The sequence below is a fragment of the Chiloscyllium punctatum genome, chromosome 33 (genome assembly GCF_047496795.1).
Source record: "Chiloscyllium punctatum isolate Juve2018m chromosome 33, sChiPun1.3, whole genome shotgun sequence".
Classification (NCBI taxonomy): Eukaryota; Metazoa; Chordata; class Chondrichthyes; order Orectolobiformes; family Hemiscylliidae; genus Chiloscyllium; species Chiloscyllium punctatum.
Window position 1 is genome coordinate 8,728,668 of NC_092771.1, and position 20,279 is coordinate 8,748,946.

The 20,279-nt window shown below is 42.3% G+C and overlaps 1 protein-coding gene across 1 annotated transcript in view; it reads left to right on the top strand.

The window, feature by feature from the left end:
- Positions 1 to 15,448: 15,448 nt before the first annotated feature.
- The window catches only part of ttc23 (tetratricopeptide repeat domain 23), a 69,616-nt gene continuing 64,785 nt past the window's right edge, over positions 15,449 to 20,279 (top strand). Inside the window, exons 1-2 of the mRNA XM_072552908.1 lie at positions 15,449 to 15,708; positions 18,453 to 18,630. Coding sequence (XP_072409009.1) covers positions 15,620 to 15,708; positions 18,453 to 18,630 — 267 coding nt within the window. The 5' untranslated portion in view covers positions 15,449 to 15,619. The remainder of the gene's footprint in view (positions 15,709 to 18,452; positions 18,631 to 20,279) is intronic.

Genomic DNA, 20,279 nt, shown 5'->3' on the forward strand with positions numbered 1-20,279 from the left:
CTATAGTACTGAAGTTAACCTGTTAATTTTAGATAAAGCAAGCACTCTTAATTATTTAAATAAGACTTAACCATGTTTTAGCTTATGATTGGAATGTGTGCCATTATTATTTAAAGAGCTTTGTAAGATCATTTTTCTTTCAGAAATTCGCTTTGATTTATTTTAAAGTTAATTTAACTTTATGGTGCTCCAGGTGAAAGTGACTGTCTGTTGCAAAACTGGTCACCAGCTGCCTTCACTCTCTCTTTCCCTGACTGAAAGGTATTCAGAGAAAGATTTCAGTAAGTGACATGACCGACTGCCTCTGGTTCTGGAGATGAGGGAAGCCATCGCTGAACTGTGTTTACCCTATGATTGTTGAGTGTTGTTGCATTACTAGGCTGTTAAAAGAAAAACAGTATGATAAATTTAATATTTCTGCAGATAATTCATCTTCGAACAGGAACTTGAACAAAATACAATCTCTTAGAGAGTTAGATACTTTTTCATAATCAGTTTCACCATTCATTTACCACAGCTTTATTTCCAAAGTCCTTCTTTCATTCTTCCTCCTTTACTTTTCCCATTCCTGTTTCCCCGTTTTCTTTTCCAGTTTGAATCCTCCTTTATATACCCAAAGCATCCCTTTAAGTTGAGTTAGCTCTGTAACAATGACTTCTTGTATAACCCTGACTTCCTTCACTCTCACCACAGGCAGTCATACCCGAACTGTCCAGACCTTATGATTTGGCTTCCTCCACTTCAACATCTCCACTTCTCACTCCCTCCACTTTTAAGGTTCCAACTCTCTAAAATGGACTTCACTCACCAACCTTTTCAACAGCTGCACTAAAGTGTCCTTCATTGGCTAAGAGTCTGCTCCTGTGAAAAGTCTTACCATGTTTTATCATATTGCTGGTGCTTTATAAATGCATTCAATATGCAATGCCCCATTTGACTATCTTCTACATTTTAATAAATTAGTTACATTTTTGTTCGTGGCAGGAGAAATTAAACATGGTTCATTCTGGGCCAGCAACAAGCAGTGTCAAATTACAAACATTTCATCCCTGGAACTGATCTCAAGTTCAACTCAAAGATTATGCTTGAAAGGAATGTTGGCAGCGCCAGCCAGCCTTAGTGTGGGCAGTTTTTCAAAAAGATTGTTAATAGGATATGGCTATTACTGGCTGGGCCAACATTTATTGCCCATCCTGAATTATCAACAGGGTAACTGAGAGTCAACTACACTGTATTGTGGGTCAGGACTTACATATAAACCAGATAAGGACATCCAAAGGGCAATAGTGAACAAGATGGACTTTTACACCAATTGACAGTGGTTAACTGATGACCATTAAGCCAGCTCTTCATTGAGTTTAAATGCTGCCATGGTGGGATCTGAACCCACACCCTCAGAACATTAACCTGGGGCTCTGAGTTGCTGGTCCAGTGACATTATCACAGCACAGTCACTATCCCATTGATGTAAATTCCTGTATTATGAAGGTTGTGGAAGGCTTTGGCACTTAGTGGATGTGGCAGGCATTGTACACTCAAATCTAACTGACCTGAAACCTGGGACTGAGTGGACACATTTGCAGTGACAAAAGTCACAGCTAAATTCTGGGAGCTGGATGCATACAAAGAATATGACTCTTCGTGCCCCAGAGCTAAATCATCTGCCCTCTGAAAACTATTGATTGAATCTCTGATCAGCATTTAATGTTGGTTCCTTTCACACTTCAGAGATTTTCTGGTTGAGGGGGTAATGTCCCTGCCTCTTGAAACCCCAGGTTCAAGTCCCACTCCAAGACTGAAATGGCCAAGGAAGGTTTGTTCATTACGCGACCAAACAGATTGATTATCAACCCATAAATCCTTCCAATACAGGCAATAAGAACAGCAGAATTCCTGGTCAGACTCATCATGGAAAATAATATAGAAACCTCTACCTTAATTAGCCATAACTCTAGGCTACCACATGCACTTAAAATAAATATGTTGCCACAACAACACAAACTTCCTGAGTGGTTTATAACACAATCTTATCTACATAGTAGGTAGTCTTTAAAGTTATATTCAGCTCTTGCCTTTCTCAATTACAAAATTATTTTGGAAAATATATCAGCTTTAAAAGCCAATCCAATATTTGAATGTTGTGTCCATTTCCATTTTATCAATTCTGTTATCATTATTATTACTTATTTAAACTTTTCTCTCTCGTGCTATTGAAATTCTAAATATTCAATCCGACATGGGCTTCCTCTCCCTCACGTCCTCATTGTACTCTCTTCTAGTCAAATACAAAAAATCAGAAATATTAGCTACACACTTGTTCGTAAATGAACAGATTGGAACTAAAGTAAAAGCATTTAGTTGAAAAGGTATAGAATTATTGAAGGATAAATTCACAATTAAACAGAATTTAAATAAGTACAGAACTTCCATAATCGACATTGGTGGGAAGGTGTGACATTCCCTCTGCTATTGGTGAAGTGTATGTGAATTGTAGCTGGAACAGAAATTCTTCCAAATAATTTAATATTTAAGGCACCCTATTGCAGTCAAGACAATGATATACGTGAATTTATGGGTGGTGTGATGGTCCTTTCTCCTGATTTCTGCCGTTTGCTCTGGAGATCTTCAAATAATTGTCAAAGGAAACCAAGGAGTTGAGTTTAGTTTATGTAAGCTGTTCTTCAATACCTTGCTTTTCATGTACAAATATATATTTACAGGATGGCCACCTGTAGTGGAGTACCAGTCCTCAGTGTGACAGGAAGAGACTGTCCACTTGTCAGCTTCCAGTCTGAGACAGCTTGGATGAGGGTAATGGGGACAGGCAATAGCACAATTCTATTGTCAACCTGATTGCATAAATTTGAACTATATTTGCTAACTGTGTAAGTAAGCAGAGATGGCATGAGATTCTGAAGACCTTCATTAAATCCTCTGAAAACAGGCTTTTTTTTAGCTGTGTATGAAATAATATGATGACATGAAGCAAAATCTCAAATCATAATTGACAGTTGATGGCTTGAGAGAGGAATGGAACATGACATGACACAAAAAAGCAAAGAACTGTAGATGCTGGAAATTAGAAACATAAACAGATTTTACTGGAAAAACTCAGCGGGTCTGTAAAGAGAAAGCAGAGTTAACATTTTGGGTCCAGTGACCCTTCCTCAGAAGTGACAATATGCTTGGAGAACAGTTATTCCCTTTAAAGTAAAGCTTCTGATGGCGAAGTATGTTCAGAAAATGAAAGATAATAATGATGCAAATAATTCCCTCAATTCCATTCCGATTTCTATTAAACATTAGCTGCACAGAACCAAGCTTGCAGAGCTCAGCAATTATAATCATTTAACTTCCCAGATCAGTAAGCACGCCAATTCATGCAATGGGATTTGTAGAGCTGTGGTCTGGTTATTTTATCTCACTGACTTCTTTCCTTTTGTTGTCTCTGCTTTGTTAATTTGACATGACATGCTTTATAAGGCTCACTGTCACAGTTTTAACCTTAAGAATTTCACAGCAGAGTACGACAGTAGCATCAATGTTCAGCAGCTAAAGCAACGTTGAGAATACCTCTATTCATCTCAGTGATTCAGTGATTCCCTGAAGATTTTGAACTCAGGGATTTTAGCTACAATGCTTCCAGTTGCAGTGAGATAGTTACTTGTGATTTATTAGGAATTATTTTCTGGGAATAATTTCCTGTTCTCTCTCCCTTCCCCTCTGCATATTTGGAGTTCTTTAGCTTGACTAATCTCTTGTGGACTCCACAGTCTCTAAGCAGTGCCTCTTTAAGCTAAAGGGGATTCTTGCAGTGGAACATGATGAATGATGGTGGAAAACTTTCAATGGTCCTTTCTCCTGATTTCTGCCTTCTGCTCTGGAGATCCTCAAAGAATTACCAAAGGATGCCAAGGAGTTGGTATAATTTCTATAGGCTATTCTTCATGTGTATGTACATATCTACAGGATGACCACCTATAGTGAAGTGCCACAGGGATCACAATAGTTTAAAATATATCCTAATGACTTGAAAGAAGTAATTGTACGCACCATGGCCAAGTTTGCCAATGACAAAAATAGGTGGGAAGACACATGCTGAGGATGATGCAGAGGGATATAGACAAACAGCAGGTTATATTAGACTCGGCACCGCATAATGTGAAGGATTAATTAATAACCTGAGTAAATATACCCCTAGGTAGCAGCAAGCACAATAGGATTGAATTTTATATCCAATTGAGAGGAAGAAGGTAGGGGCTAGGATAAGTTTTTTAAACTGAAATAAGAGCAACGTTGTGGGCAGGAAGCTGAGCTGGCTGAAACAAACTGCATATCAGGTTGGGTGTTAGATCAACAGAGACACAGTGGCAGACATTTAAGGGGTTAATTTCAGAATAGTCAAAATAAGTATATTCCTAGCACATAGAAAATTTTCTAATGAGAGAATCCACAATCCATGGATAACTGAAAAAGTTAGGGAAAGCATCATACTTAAGGAATAAGTACAGGACCATGCAGTGATGATTGGCATGTCAGTTGATTGGTCAGGTCAGAGTTTTGGGGGCTGAGCTCCTATCCTTATGGTCCCCAGAGCTCACTACCTTTGGAACTTTTCTGACCTCTTTCACTCAATACCACCAGGAATGAAGACTAAGTTGTTTTTAAATCCTCATGCTTACTGCCTATCAGTGGCTACACCACAATGTTTGTCTTATAATGTTCAGAATGAAGCACTGAGTCCGTTTAAAAATGACAAAATTTGATTGAACTGTCACATTTTTATCCCCATTAGGAGTTCCCCATCATGTTTTTTGAAATGCCTACTGAACTTTGTGTACTCATTCATCTGGCATATGACCAGACTAAGGAGGTATGAAAATGACAGTTAATATATTGAGTTTTCAGTCCTTAATGACCTTAATTAGGTTCTAGCAGTTTCAGGTCATATTTTATTGTGACCATGGACTAATTTGTAGTCAAACTGTTCCTTAGTGTATTCTGAATTGATTGGAGCCCTAATACTGTCTTGATTTAACTTGACAGTACCCTTCAACAATTTCTCCAGTTATCACATTAGGATAACACCGTGGGCGGCATGGTGGCACAGTGGTTAGCACTGCTGCCTCACAGTGCCTGAGTCCTGGGTTCAATTCCCGCCTCAGGCGACTGATTGTGTGGAGTTTGCACATTCTCCCCGTGTCTGCATGGGTTTCCTCTGGGTGCTCCGGTTTCCTCCCACTGTCCAAAAATGTGCAGGTTAGGTGAATTGGCCATGCTAAATTACCCGTAGTGTTAGTAGAAGGGGTAAATGTAGGGGAATGGGTCTGGGTGGGTTGCGCTTCGGTGGGTCGATGTGGACTGGTTGGGCCAAAGGGCCTGTTTCCACACTGTAAGTAATCAAATCTAGGACCAAGTAAATATACCTATTAAAAATTAAATTGGCTGTGTTAAATTAGCATAAAACAAAACAAACTGGACAGGCACCCACCACAAACAGGCCATTCAGTCCAACAGGTTCATGCTTCATGCCAGCCACCTCTTCAGTCTTCTCAAATAAAACTGGAAAGTGCTGTAGAAACTCAGCTCTGCCAGCATTTGTGGAGGGAGAAACAAACTCAATTTCAATTTGACTCCCCTTCAGAATTGGAACAGTTTCCAACAACTAACAACATTCTCCTCATAACATAGAATATAGGAGAAGGAGTAGGCCATTCAGCCCTTCAAGCCTGCTCTGTTGTTTAATATGATCATGGCTAATCATCCAACTCAGGACATGGTTCCTGCTGTCTTTCCATTTCCTTTTATCCCTTTAGTCTGAAGAATTATATCTTCATCTTCCTTGAAATTCTTCAATGTTTATGTCTGAACAGTTTCCTGTGGCAGAGAATTCCACAGGCTCACTACTCTCTGGGTGAAAACTCCTTTATCTCTGTCCTTCCCCTCTTCCTTAGACTGTGGTCGCTGATTCTGGACTGTCAGATTATTGAGAACACCTTTTCTGCATCTACCCTGTCTATTCTAACATGTGGTATGGAGTACTGAGTCCTTTTAAATGAAGAAATGCCATTAAACTATAAGCTGAACTACTTTAAGAACTTTTCATTGTCTACAAGGTACAAGTCAGGAGTGTGATCGAATATTCCCATTTGCCTGGATGGGTGCAGGTCTAACAACACTCAAGAAGCTTGACACCATCCAGGACAAAGCAGCCCGCTTGATTGGTACTACATCCACAAGCATCCACTCCCTCCACCACCGATGCTCAGTAGCTGCAGTGTGTACCATCTACGAGATACAATGCAGAAATTTACCCAACATCCTTAGACAACACCTTCCAGTTAAACCCATGGCTGCTACCATCTAAAAGGTCAAGGGCAGCAGGTAAGTGGGAACACCACGACCGACAAGTTCCCCTCTGAGCTTATCACTATCCTAATTTGGAAATATGTCACTGTTCCTTCAGCGTCACTGGGTCAAACTCCTGGAATTCCCTCCCTGAGGGCATTGTGGGTCTATCTACAGCACATGGACTGCAGTGGTTCAAGAAGGCAGCTCACCCCCACCTTCTCAAGGGGGCAAGGACAGACCAGCCAGCGACGCCCACCTCCCATGAATGACCAAGAAAAACTTTACATCTTTCATAAAGGCTGTGGAAAGCACCATCAAAAATTGCTTAAAGGCTGTCAGTAAGCTTGTATTTTTCTTATTAGAATTGATAAGCTTGATTTGCAAATCACATTTGCTTTAGATCTGGAACAAATTCTGACAAATTTCTCACTGGGCAGCACGAGTGATACTTTTGCCCTCTTCAATCCACCAATTCTGATGTGTGAACACAGCCATCAAGTTCTTTATTGACTTTTGAATTTCAGATATATTTATCTTTTGCAGATTTAATTAAAAAAAAGGCTTTGCCTGTCAATTTTCGTCGCTTGTGGAGAGAATTGTGCACAACATTATGTGAAGCCATCAACTGCTGTATCTCAGATTGAGTGAAAGAGATGCAGAAAGTCATATCTCATTTTCATTTGGAATTGTGTTTGAAATTGCCTTTCTCTTTGTTCCACTTCCAGCCTAAGTTCTGGGTCCCAACCTGTATTACCCTTCTGTACGAGTCCTGAGAACATGTGTTAAGTGTGAATCACCTCCGATCCAGATTCCTACCAACTGCCATAATATTCAGGACTGTGAGTCCTCACACTGGTTACTCAGCAACTAAACTCCCTGATCTCAGTGCAGATGGGGTGTCAAGTTTCAGCCTTTCCTACTTTGGCTTTATCATAACTGGTGCAAGAGCAACTCATCAAACCTTCTTCAACAGCACATTCCAAATCCCTATCTCTTCCACTGAGAAGTATAAGAAAAATGGGGATGTCACCTCACACCAGCCTGACTTGGCAATATATCACCGTTCCTTCACTGTCATTGGGTCAAAATCCTGGAACTCCCTCCCTAACAGCGCCATGGGTGTAACTACACCCCAAAGACTGCGGCACGTCATAAAGGTTCCTCGCCACCACCTTCTCGAGGGGCATTTAGGGATGGCCAATAAAAGCTGGCTCAGTCAGTGATGCCCCACATCCTATAGGACAATTTCCAGCAGATCTAAACATCCCGTCAATGAGGATGTTCAGTTGCAAGGTAAGACTGGAGAATCTGGAACTGTTCAGCTAATATAAGATTAGGAGGTGATTTGTTGGAGGTGTGTAAAATTAGAAAGGGTCTGGACAGAGCAAATCAGAGGATCCCAAACCCTGTGACCCCATTTTGAGGCTTGGAAATTGTTGTAAACTCTAAGAACTGTGAGTGCGGGGCCTGTTCCAAGAGCAGGACCACTGATATATCTCTCTGTCAATGTCCCACAGTGAGCATTGCTGGCTCAGACCTTGCAAACTGTTTGTGGTCCCAAACAAAACTTTGGGGTGCCCTGGAGTAGATAGCGAGAGAGAGAGAGAGAGAGACAACATGAGGAACAGGGTGGGAACAGATATAAGGTAATTGTCAAAAAAAGCAATGATACAAGAAGAAACCTCTTCTTGCATAAAGTGACTGGGATCAGGAATGTGATGCCTGTAGAGTTCCACTGAGGCTTTCAAAAGTGAATTGGCTAACCAATAGGAAAGAAATAATTCACAAGTCTCCAGGCAAAAGGAGGGGAAGAGTGAAACTAACTGACTCAATCTCATAGACGGCCATCAGAGATACCATTTGATTGATTTATTGTTGTCACATGTACCTAAGTACAGTGAAAAGTTTAGTTTTGCGTACAGTACAAGCAAATCACAACATACAAGGACATGCAGATTATCGGGCGTTTAGACAGAGTGAGGCATACAAGGTTATGGCTGCACAGGAGGGGCACAAAAGCAACATTAGATTTGAAATTGGAGAGGTCCACTCAGCAGTCAAATAACAGTGGGAAGAAGCTGTTCTTGAACCTGTTGGTAAAATGGGCTGAATGGCCTCCTCCTAAACTCTAACCATTCTACAAAATCCCCACCATCCTGCTGAAAGTCTTGGTCACCAAGGTGAAGTAATGAAGGTGACAGAAAGCACCAGATCTAATGTAATAAAGAGTAGGATTGATTTATTCAAGTGTTATAAAGGAGCGCTCAGTCTCACAATGTAAACAAGTTTAATCATAAAGTTGAAGAAAAGTAAAAGTAAAATAGAAAACATACTGTGATTTTTTTTTGCAAACTGTGACATACAAAATAAACTACAAAATATGTTGGTTCAGTCCTCAGTAGGGCCAATTATTCCACAGGCTGGGGATTTGCCTGTGGAAAAAGTAGGGAAAAAGAACATATTTTTAATTAATGCATCAAATGCTTCCATTAATGTTAATAAGTTATAATTTCTGGACAACTCAAGAGCGCAGTAATAGGCCATCAACAAAATACCATCTTCAAGACAATTAACTACCAGACATGTTATTACCGTCAGCACAAAGTTCAATTAGTTCCTCAAATCCATAATAGAACAAGGCTGAAGCTTCCTCTTTTAACAAAAAGCTTTCACCTTTTGTGCTACCCAACCCAAACATTATTCAGTGGGTTTCTTGTTAACGTTTTCACGACTGAAGTGTTTATTGAAACACATTTTTCCAAATCATTCCAGGTCACGAATTGGTCTCCTCTCTCGCTTGCTTTTTTAATTCACTCATGGACACGGATGTCGCTGGCTGGACCGACATTTCCTGCCCATCCCTAGTTGCCCCTTGGGAAGGTGGGGATGAGCTGCCTTCTTGAACTGCCACAGTCCATGCGCTGCAGGTGGACCCACAATGCCCTGAGAGAGGAAATGCCAAGACTTTGACCCAGTGACACTGAAGGAACGGTGATATATTTCCAAGACAGGATGGTGAGCGGCTTGGAGGGGAACTTGGAGGGGGTGATGTTCCCATGTATCTGCTGCTCTTGTCCTTCGTGATGTGGGTTTGGAAGGTGCTGTCTGAGGAGCCGTGGTGAATTTGGACCCTGCAGTTACATAGTTGATCAGAATGAGAGGACAATGTATTCTAGAGCCATGTTCACTCTAGTCTGTCCCTTGTAAAGTTGGTTGGTCTAACTGATTGAAAAGAGCACATTCTGAGCTCGGCTCATGGCTGATTCCTCTCAGGTTTATTCGGAGTTTGTTGAAGAGCTTACCCTTGATATTTATCTGCATAGTCATTGAGGCTTATGAAGGCCCAGGGTCTGCAGTGATCACGAGGCACTAATTGGTTCCCTGTTTATATCATAAAAACAAAAAGTGCTGGAGAAACAGAGTAGGTTCAGCAGCTCCTGTGGAGAGAGAAATAGGCTTGAGGTTTCAAGTTCAACATAACTTTTCTTCAGAAATGGAGAGAGAGAGAAGTAGTGGATTTCACAGAATCCCTCCAGTATTGAAGCAGGCCATTCAGCACATCGAGTCCACACTAATGTTCCAAAGAGCATCCCATCCAGATTCTCCCCCCGCCACCCTGCATTTCCCATGGCTAATCCACCTAACCTGCACATCCCTGGACTTGCCCAGTCCACTTGCACATCTTTAGACTGTGGGAGGAAACCCACGCAGACACGGGGAGAATGTGCAAACTCCGCACAGACAGACACCCGAGGCTGGAATCGAACCCGGGTCTCTGGTGCTGTGAGGCAGCAGTGCTAACCACTGTGCTGCCATATACTGCAGCAAAGGGTGAGGGAGAGAAAGTGAACAAATGAGAAAGTCGGGGAAGGTTAAAAGCTGAGAGAGATAAGAGATCATGGATGCCATAGAATAAAAGACAAAGAAATGACATAACAAAACTAGAAATTATCGGAGAAACCCAACAGGTCTGGCAGTATCTGTGGAGAGAGAAACAGAGTTAATGTTTTGGTGTACCTTCACTGGACTTGAAACATTAACTTTGCTTTCTCTCCATAGATACTGCCAGACCTGCTGAGTTTCTCCAGCAATTTTCTGTTTTTGTTTCCTATTTTCAGCAACCACTGAACTTTGTTTCATTTTAGGGCAAATGTTACAGAGAAGGAATTTGGCTCAGGTGTTAATGGCAGAATATGAAACCATTTCTGTGCTAATCAGATTCACTGAGAATCCTGAACAGTCCCACTCTTTATCAATGACCAATGTTTGAAATATGAGCAACAGAAGGGAAGGAGATATATAATACTTTGAGATTGTGTGACTTCCCCTGATCCACTTTCAGCCATTGAATCAAGTTTCAGATAGTGATATTGCCAATATGGACGATGATTCCACGGTATAAGCATTCTTTACAAATTCTGTAAAATCTTTTCATAAAACATCCAAGCAGAAAAGATTGTTCTGAGCTCTCAGTGTGTTAAGGCAAAGCAGCCATAGCAACAGTTTCAGTGCTGCATTTATACTCTAGATAACCATGACAGCACAAAATGATTTCTGATCCGTAAATTCTGCTACTCCCAACAATGCTTTTCTTTTGTTCTGAAGAGAGGTAATGGACGTGAAATGTTAACTCTGCTTTCTCTCCAAGATAGTGCCAGACCTGCTGTGTTTTTCCAGCAACTATTTTTTTTTATTTATGTCCTCACCAATGTGAGCAATGAAGATTTGGAAGACTGCCACATTTTGTTCATTTTGGGCAAAGAAATCACGCACAGCACAGTCAGATGTAAATTAAAGCTCTCTTAACACCTTGTACCATTTAGGTAAAACCAATGACTACAGATGCTGGAAACCAGATTCTGGATTCAGAGTGGTGCTGGAAAAGCACAGCAGTTCAGGCAGCATCCGAGGGACACTAAAATCGACGTTTCGGGCAAAAGCCCTTCATCAGGAATACAGGCAGATAGCCTGAAGGGTGGAGAGATAAGTGAGAGGAGGTTGTGGGTGGGGAGAAAGTAGCATAGAGTACAATAGGTGAGTGGGGGAGGGGATGAAGGTAATAGGTCAGGGAGGATGGTGGAGTGGATAGGTGGAAAAGAAGATAGGCAGGTCGGACAAGTCATGGGGACAGTGCTGAGCTGGAAGTTGGGAACTGCGGTGAGGTGGGGGAAGGGGAAATGAGGAAACTGTTGCAGTCCACATTGATGCCCTGGGGTTGAAGTGTTCCGAGGCAGAAGATGAGGAGTTCTTCCTTCCAGGCGTCTGGTGATGAGGGAGCGGCGGTGAAGGAGGCCCAGGACCTCCATGTCCTCGGCAGAGTGGGAGGGGGAATTGGGCCACAGGGCGGTGTGGCTTGTACCATTTGTTTTGTGGATTGTGGTCTTGCTGGCTGGGTCCACAGTTGTTGTCCAATCCCCAGGGAATGTGTTGGTGAGCTGCTTTCTTGAATCACTGCAGTCCATGTAGTGTAGGCCCACCCACAGTGCGTGCGATTTTTTCAGAAGATTTGTAGCTCAGGTTGGGGTTCTGGATGTAAGCTTGCTCGCTGAGCTGGGAGGTTCATTTTCAGATGTTTCGCCACCATACTAAGTAACATCTTCAGTGAGCCTTAGGAGTGCTTCACCTAAGGCTCACTGAAGATGTTACCTAGTATGGTGGCGAAACGTCTGAAAATGAACCTCCCAGCTCAGCGAGCAAGCTTACATCCAGAACCCCAACCTGAGCTACAAATCTTCTGAAAAAATGTTTATGTTCATGTGTCTTGGTTTCTTAAGGTGGGTGGTATCGTTTCCATCTACCATCCTCTGAGAAAAAAGAACAGGAAATGATATCACCCACCTTAAGAAACCAAGACATACAATTCTCTGTACCTGCTAGCTCACGGTCTTCCTATCCACCTGCTGCCTTTGTCCTACATAATGGTAGAGGAGGTAGGTTTGAAAGGTGTTGTAGGAGAGGCCTTGATGAGTTGCTGCATACACATTGCTGCCACTGTGCATCAGTAATAAATGAAGTGAATGTTGAAGGTGGTGCATGAGGTATCAATCAAACAGGATGTCTTAGCGAGTTTCTGGAGTGTTGTTGATGCTGCAGTCACCCAGGTGTATTTGATCCCACTCCTGACTTGTGCCTTGTGCTTGGTGGAAAGGTTCTGGGGAGTCAGGAGGCGAGTTACTCACTGCACAATTCACAGCGGCTGTAGCTGGTACACACCTTGGTGATGGAGGAAACGATCCAAGGCAGGCTAGCAGGGCTGGGCAGGATAAATCAGCCCCTAGGATGGGGATTACTGGAGAGGGTAGTAAGTGGAAGCACCACAGTGGATCAGTGGTTAGCACTGCTGCCTCACAGTGCCAGGGTCCTGGGTTTAATTCCACCCTCAGGCAGCTGCCTGTGCAGAGTTTGCACACTTTCCCTGTGGAGAAAGTGAGGATTGCTGATGGTCGACTCTTCTGCTCCTCAGATGCTGCTGTGCTTTTCCAGCTCCACACCTTTTAACCCACGTTCTCCTTGTATCTGTATGGGCTTTCCCCAGGTGCTCTGGCCTCCTTCCACACTCCAAAGATGTGCAAGTTAGGTCCATTAGACATGGTAATTGCAGGGCTACAGGGATAGGTAGGGAAGTGGGTCTAGGTGGAATGCTCTTCCAAGAGTTGGTGTTGACTCAATGGGTCAAATGGTCAAGTTCCACACTGTAGGGATTCTAAATGAAGGGACCCTGATCAATTCCTTCAAGCTGGCCAACATGTCATGATGCATTTGCCACTTTGCCCCTCTGAACTGTAGCAATCAGCCAGAATGTTTCTTGCAATGTCTGTCTTGTAAGCCCTGCTGGAAAATGTCTGAGTTTGAGTGCAGTTCAATTTTCTGATCTGCAATATTTATGAAAGATTCTCAGGAACAGTTAGCTCTGCTTAGTCTCTCATTTGTGAAGCAATACTACCCTCATGTGGTCACAGGAGGACACTGCATGTAAATTGCAATATGACTGACCCTAATGTCAGGCACTAGATTTTCATAATAAAATTGTGGAATTTCTGAAAGATAAAAGACCAGTGTAAATCAAATTCACCTTCTTACATCCTGGTTGGCACACGGTACAAATATAATTGATGTGGTTTTCTAGTCACAGTGATTAATCTCCATCAATAAATCTGCAACACACCCAGAGATGAGGTAGAGATAATCTCCAGTGATGGAGACCATTAAGAACCATAAACCCCAAAACCACTCATTCCACTGAGGGAAGTGCCAATCACTATTTTTGTAAATCTCCTCTGTGTAATATATTGGAAATATGTGCAAGGAACAGAGATTTTAAAAGTTTCTGCAGGGAAAAATAATGCTTAACCCTCACTACAAATAGATGTCCTGGTCATTATCATTTTGGCTGTTTGTTGAATCTTGCTCTGTACAATATGACTGCTGCATTGACGACATCGGACAGTGAATATACCTCAAGGACAGTGGGGTAGTGGTAATAATCCAAAGGCCCCCAAACACAAATTCAAATTCTACCGTGATACCTTATGTGTTTAAATTCAATAAATTCACTTAACTAAAAATAAATTTGGAATTGAAAGTGTGTGAAACTTTCACTGATTGTTGCAAACACTCATTGGGTTTTCTAATGCCCTGTAGAGAAGGAAACCTGTCATCCTTACTTGATCTAGCCTACTTGGAGTTCCAGACCAAAAGTAATGACTCAGCAGAATTAACCTAGTTTGTTCTGTTGACATCTTAATTTACACCAATTTTACATCTCAATCATTCCTTTACCATCATTAGAATTATAGTCATACAGCATGGAAACAGACTTCTTGATCCAACTCGTCCTTGCTGACCAGACATCCCAATTTGACCTAGTCCCATCTGCCTTCTTAACTACGCTGTCTACTTGTGATACAAATTTCAAAGAATCATGTATCTGAACCCTTGGCTTAGCAATCCTGTGGGTAACTCACTTCCTGGCTCCCCAAAGCCTGTACACAGCCTAAAAGACACAAGTCAAGAGTGTAATGGAATACTCCCCAGCTGCCTGGATGGGTGCAACTCCAACAACACTCAAGAAACTTGACAGTATCCAAGACAAAGCTGCCTCCTTAATTAGCACTAAATGCATCATCTACAACAAACAGCCCCTGCAGCACAAAGAATGGTAGCAGTCTGTACCATCTACAAGATGCACTGCAGCAACGCCCCAAAGCAATCTTCCAAACCCATGACAACTATGACCTAAAAGGACAGAGCAGCAGATATTTGGGAACACCACCACCTGCAAGTTCCCCTCCCAGCCACTCACCATTGAAACTATATCGCCGTTCCTTTCCTGTTGCTGGTTCAGAATCCTGGGACTCCCTCCTTACAGGCACTGTGGGAGCCCCTTTAATCCAAGGACTGCAGTGATTCAAGAAGCCACCACCTTATGCAGTGGCAATTAGGTACGGGCAATAAATGCAGGCCCACCAGCAATGCCAACATCGCATGAATGAATAAAAAACAAGAGGGCCATGTTTAATACCTGAAGACTCCAGGAGGGGTGGCACAGTGGCTCAGTGGTTAGCACTGCTACCTCACAGCACCAGGTTCCCAGGTTCAATTCCAGCCTTGGGTGACTGTGTAGAGTTTGCACATTCACCCCGTGTCTTCGTGGGTTTTCTCCGGGTGCTCCAGTTTCCTCCCACAGTCTAAAGATATGCAGGTCAGGTGAATTGGCCGTGCTAAATTGCCCGTAGTATTCGGTGCATTAGTCAGAGGGAAACGGGTCTGGGTGGGTTACTCTTCAGAGGGTCAGTGTGGACTGGTTGGGCTGAAGGGCCTGTTTCCACACTGTAGGGAATTTAATAACATTCTACTATTCTCGTATTTTAGATGTTTTCGTTCCCTGAAAGGTTGTGGTCTCACCTGCCACTGTCCTTCCAAACCCACCTGAGGTAATGGTTTTCACTGGGTCTTACCTGGAGGCAGGTAAATCCCACCCTCCCCTTGCGCTGATTGGCTGGTTGTGAGGAGAGTCCCCGCCCCTCTCTGCTCTGATTGGTCGGTTTCCTGCCATGATTGACAGCATCTTGCCGGTTGCTTGGAAACCGGGGCCTAGCGCGTTGCTCTGCACAAATGAAGCCTGAATGGATTGTTGTTGAAGTGGTGTTTTAGTGTGATTTTCTGCAAATATCTTTTGTTTACAGCTCAGCCTGACATTTAATATAAAAAATGAATCACGTATAAACAACAATAAGTTCAGGGGAGTGTGGCATTTTCTGTTTAAATTATGAATAGTACTCTGTCAGATCAAGACCCAGAAGAGGATTTAGAAAGTGAAGATTCTTCAAGAATATTTTCAGCAGGAGAGGATTCACAGTGAGTTGGAGTTAACATCTGATTCTTTTTTTAAATCTTGTGGCAGATTGCCTATTTAAAGCCAATGTAATTCCTCCTTTAATTTTATTTCTTCTTGTACTTTTCAGAATATTTGTTGAGCAACGAAATATATTCAGTTCAGTTGCTGAGTTTTTCCTTAAAAACTGGTAGTGTTTCTGTATGCATTTGTTTATATTAAAAGTTCCTGCTTTGCATTTATGCTGTTTAAGGTTACCGATACCATATTCTTACCATATTTAGGGTTGCTCTCTCATAAGAGAGAGATCCCGGTGGTTTTTTTTAAGCATGTCTAATTTATTTAGGGGACAAATAATTACAGTTGGTGATCCATAGATAAATTAGCATTTCAAGGAGCTTTCAATTTTTTTTCCCTATATTATTTTGGCCAGTGCAAGTACTAGCTTTAGTTATGCCCTGAACTTTCCTCATTCTGTGCTTGTGTTCCTTTTGTTGCTAGGAGAAAGTGAGGACTGCAGATGCTGGGGATCAGAGTTTAAAAATGTGTTGCTGGAAAAGCGCAGCAGGTCAGGCAGCATCAAAGGAGAAGGAGAATCGACGTTTCGGGCATAAGCCCTTGGAAACCTTTCTCTCCAACAGACCATGTTTTGCCAGCCTGTCTTTAGGTTCACTCTTCTTCGTGTAATCTAAGGAATCGTGGACCATGGCAAAAACTTGTTTTACCGCCACCAAATTGTTTCCTGACGCCAAAAAATCAGGCACGATATCTGCAATTATTTCGGATGCTTTTTTTTGGTCAGTTTTTCCCTAATTTCTGTCCGAGGAGCTGTGAGTTTGCCAGGGTGGAGATCGTGGACAATCATTTGCTTACATTGAAGGGAGCAATTTGTCTTGAACCCCTGGCTCTGATGGTCACAATGTTGTTCATCTTGGCTGGCGCGCCTCAGGCAAGCGGGAGAGGTTGAGAAGAAGGGTCCTTTATGGTAACCTCAGTCAGTGTGGGGCGTGAACCTACACTATTGTTGGTTGAGTGCGTAATAAATAATGACCAAGACTGTTCCCTTGCCCTTTTTGAGATATTAGTGTTAGATATTTTACATCCACCTCAGACAGCAAATGAACCTCAACAAGTATTTAATGTCGTACCAATAAAGTGGCATCTCTGACAGAGCAGCACTTCCCTGTTACTGCATTCCAATATCAACTGAGATTTTACGTTTGAATTATTTGAGTGAGGTATAATCACCAACCTTTTGACTCAAAAAGGTACACCAGTCATTCAAATCTCTCAGTGACGACTTGTGATTACAAGTCATTAATTATAATTACAAGAGATACTTTTTAAAAATTATTTTAAAAATCGTTTTACAAAAATAAATATCTTGGTGATCTGGTGCTACTTAATTAATTATTTGAATGCCAAGTAGACCCAATTCTCACGTATGAGACAGAAGGTTGTATGGTAAGGTTCCTCAGTACAGTTTTCAGTGCATAATCCAGATTAAGTGCATTGTTGGGAAAAAGCTCCATTGCCAGAGGAATATTTGAATTCCATTTTTATGTCCAGTGTTCAAGATACTATGGTTTGATATAATGAGCTGGTGAGTTCTCTCTGTTTTCTGAATAAGCAACTGGTCTGGACTAGACTAGACTGGACTGGACTGGACTGGACTGGACTGGTCTGGATTTTCTTGTCGTTGTTGTGTGTTTTATCTTGTATACTCTGGGCCTACATGCCATTGTACTGTTGTGCTGTAAGCTCACTCAAGTGGATGCAAAAGATCCTAAGGTATTGTTTCAAAAACAGAAAGAGAGCTCTTACCATCATCTCAAATATTTATAGCAGCGCCACAGGAGCTTGCTGTATGCCAATTACACCATGTTACAGCAGTGATTCCATCTCAAGATAATACCTTAGCAGTTAAGTGCTTCTGAGCCTGTGAATTTAAGATTTTTTGTTCGCTCATGGGACTTGCGCAACCATGGCTGGGTCAACATTTATTGCTCATCCCTAGTTGCCCTGTGAGAAGGTAATGGTGAGTTGCCTTTTTGAACTGCTGCAGTCTATGTGCTGGAGTTTGCCCCACAACTCCCTTAGAGAGGGAAATCCAGGATTTTGACCCAGCAACAGTGAAGGAACGACAATGTATTTCCAAGTCAGGATGGTGAGTGGCTCAGAGGTGGTATTCCCATGTATCTCCTGCCCTTGCCCTTCCAGATAGAAGTGGTCATGGGTTTGGAAGATGCTGTATAAGGATCTTTGGTAAATTGCTGTAGTGCATCTTGTAGATAGTACATACTGCTGCTGCTGAGTATCAGTGTTGGAGGGATTAGTTGCTTGTGGATATAGTGCCAGTCAAACAGACTCCTTAGTCCTGGATGTTGAGTGCTGTTGGAGCTACACCCATCCAGGCAAGTGGGGAGTATTCAATCACACTCCTGACTAGTAGACGGTGGACAGGCTTTTGGGAGTCAGGAGGTGAATTACTCACTGCAGTAGTCCTAGCCCCTGACCTGCTCGTGCAGCTGTTATTGTTATGTGGCAAGTCCAGTTGAGTTTCTGGTCAATGGTAACCCCCAGGGCATTGATAGTTTTGGTTAATAACCCTTACCTTTCCTTTAAGAGAGTAAAACCAACAGTGATGTGGGGCATAATTTGGCTATACAGTTGTGAACGATGATTTTACAGAATACTGTGTCTTGACAGGAAAATCTTGTACAATAATATAATCTTGTAATTTTACTTGATGTTCTCCTCATTCCAGGTTGTGTGACACTGGCAGGAGTTCAGAAGGAGCTATTACACCCAACACCCCTAACGAAAGATTGCGATTCGGGCGGAGATACAGAAATGGCTCAAATGAAGCAGCAATTATGATTCCGCCAGAGGAGAAGCTAGCGCAGTCGGAGCAGAGAGCGAGAATACATGCTGCAAGTCAAGAGGTGTTGTGAAAATTGACTAACGTGTCCACTATCGTGAAACAAGCACTGGAGCAGGTGCAAAACAAAGTCTCCAAGCCTGACTCTCAAACCCAAAGCTTAAAACTATCAGAAATGTACAAGTTAGACCTCAGATTCTGGACGACATTAAGGAAGATTGTGAACACATTGGAGAGAATGCAGAAACATTTTACCAGAATGGTTCCAATGGTGGGAAATCTCAGTTGTGAGGATAAATTAGAGAGTTGGGAATGTTTTCGTTGGAGATGAAAGGGGTATGGAGAGATTTGACAGAAGCTTTCAAAATCATGAGCGGTCTGGATAGAGTAAATAGGCAGAAACTGTTACAGCCCATGAGGGGATCAAGAACCAGAGGGTACAGGTTTAAAGAGTTTTACCAAAGAAAGAAATACCAGGTGAGAAATAACTTTTTCCACACAGAGTTGTCTGGAATGCACTGGCTGGACATGAGGTGGGGACGGGCTCAATTAAGGCATTTAAGAGAGTATTGTTACTACTCAAATAATCACCCAACATACAGCATCAGCAGGGAGATCCCTCTTGTGGTACAGTGGTTGTGTTCTTACCCCTTGACAGGGAGGGGTCTGAGTTCAAGTCCAGAGCTGGGCAGTAACATTTCTGAACAGGTTGATTAGAAAGCTAGGTTAACTGTTTTTAAATTAAAATTTTATAAGGAAAGGCGGGAGCTTGGCAATTGGTCAGAATGCTCAGAGACTAGTACAGACATGATGGGCTGAATGGTGTCCTGCTCTGTGATTCTGTGGAAAATATGAACAGGCTGTAGCTGGAGGGGAAATGTGATGGAGGTGATTAAAGTTAAGAGTGTGATAGATAGGGTAGTCAGAGAGAAAACACTCCTGCATTTTGTGGGGCAGATCAAAGCTAGAGTCCAGAGATATAGGTTAATCACTGATTGATTCAAGAAGGGATTCAGAAGAAGATCTTTCTTTCCCCCAGAGAGTGGTGAGAATGCGGAACTCATTAACATAAACTGTCGAGTCATGCAGCACGGAAACAGACCCTTCTGTCCAACCAGTCAATGGTGACTGTAATTCCAAACTAAACTCATCCCACCTGCCTGCACTTGGCCCATATCCCTCCAAACATTTTTTTATTCATTGTACTTATCCAAATGCCTTTTAAATGTTGCTTTTGCACCTGCATCCACCATGTCTTCTGGAAGGTCATTCCACACACGAACCACTCTCTGTGGAAAACAAATTGCCCCTCATGTAATTTTATTTAAGTCTTTCTCCTCTCACCTTAAAATAGTGTTGCTGAGACGCGTGGTATAGATGCATTTAGGGGGAAGCTGGATAAATACATGCAGGGGAAAGGAATAGAAGTTTATGCTGAGAGAGTGAAGTAGAGATTTGGAGGAGGCAGGTGGTGAAGAATAAAGAGCAGTTGGAGTGAACATCAGTTTCTGTGCTGTAAATGGAAATGCAATGTTTATTTTTTGTTCACCAGCTTTCTCCTCCTAGCTTCTGGGACTTTGTTAAGATGTGGCCTCACAATTTCCAACACACTGTCCAAGTGACCGCTCTTTTAATGTGGGGCCCAACAGGGAGTGTAGGTGGCTATTGAATGAGTAGGAAAGAATTCTGGTTAAATTTAAACATACCACCCTC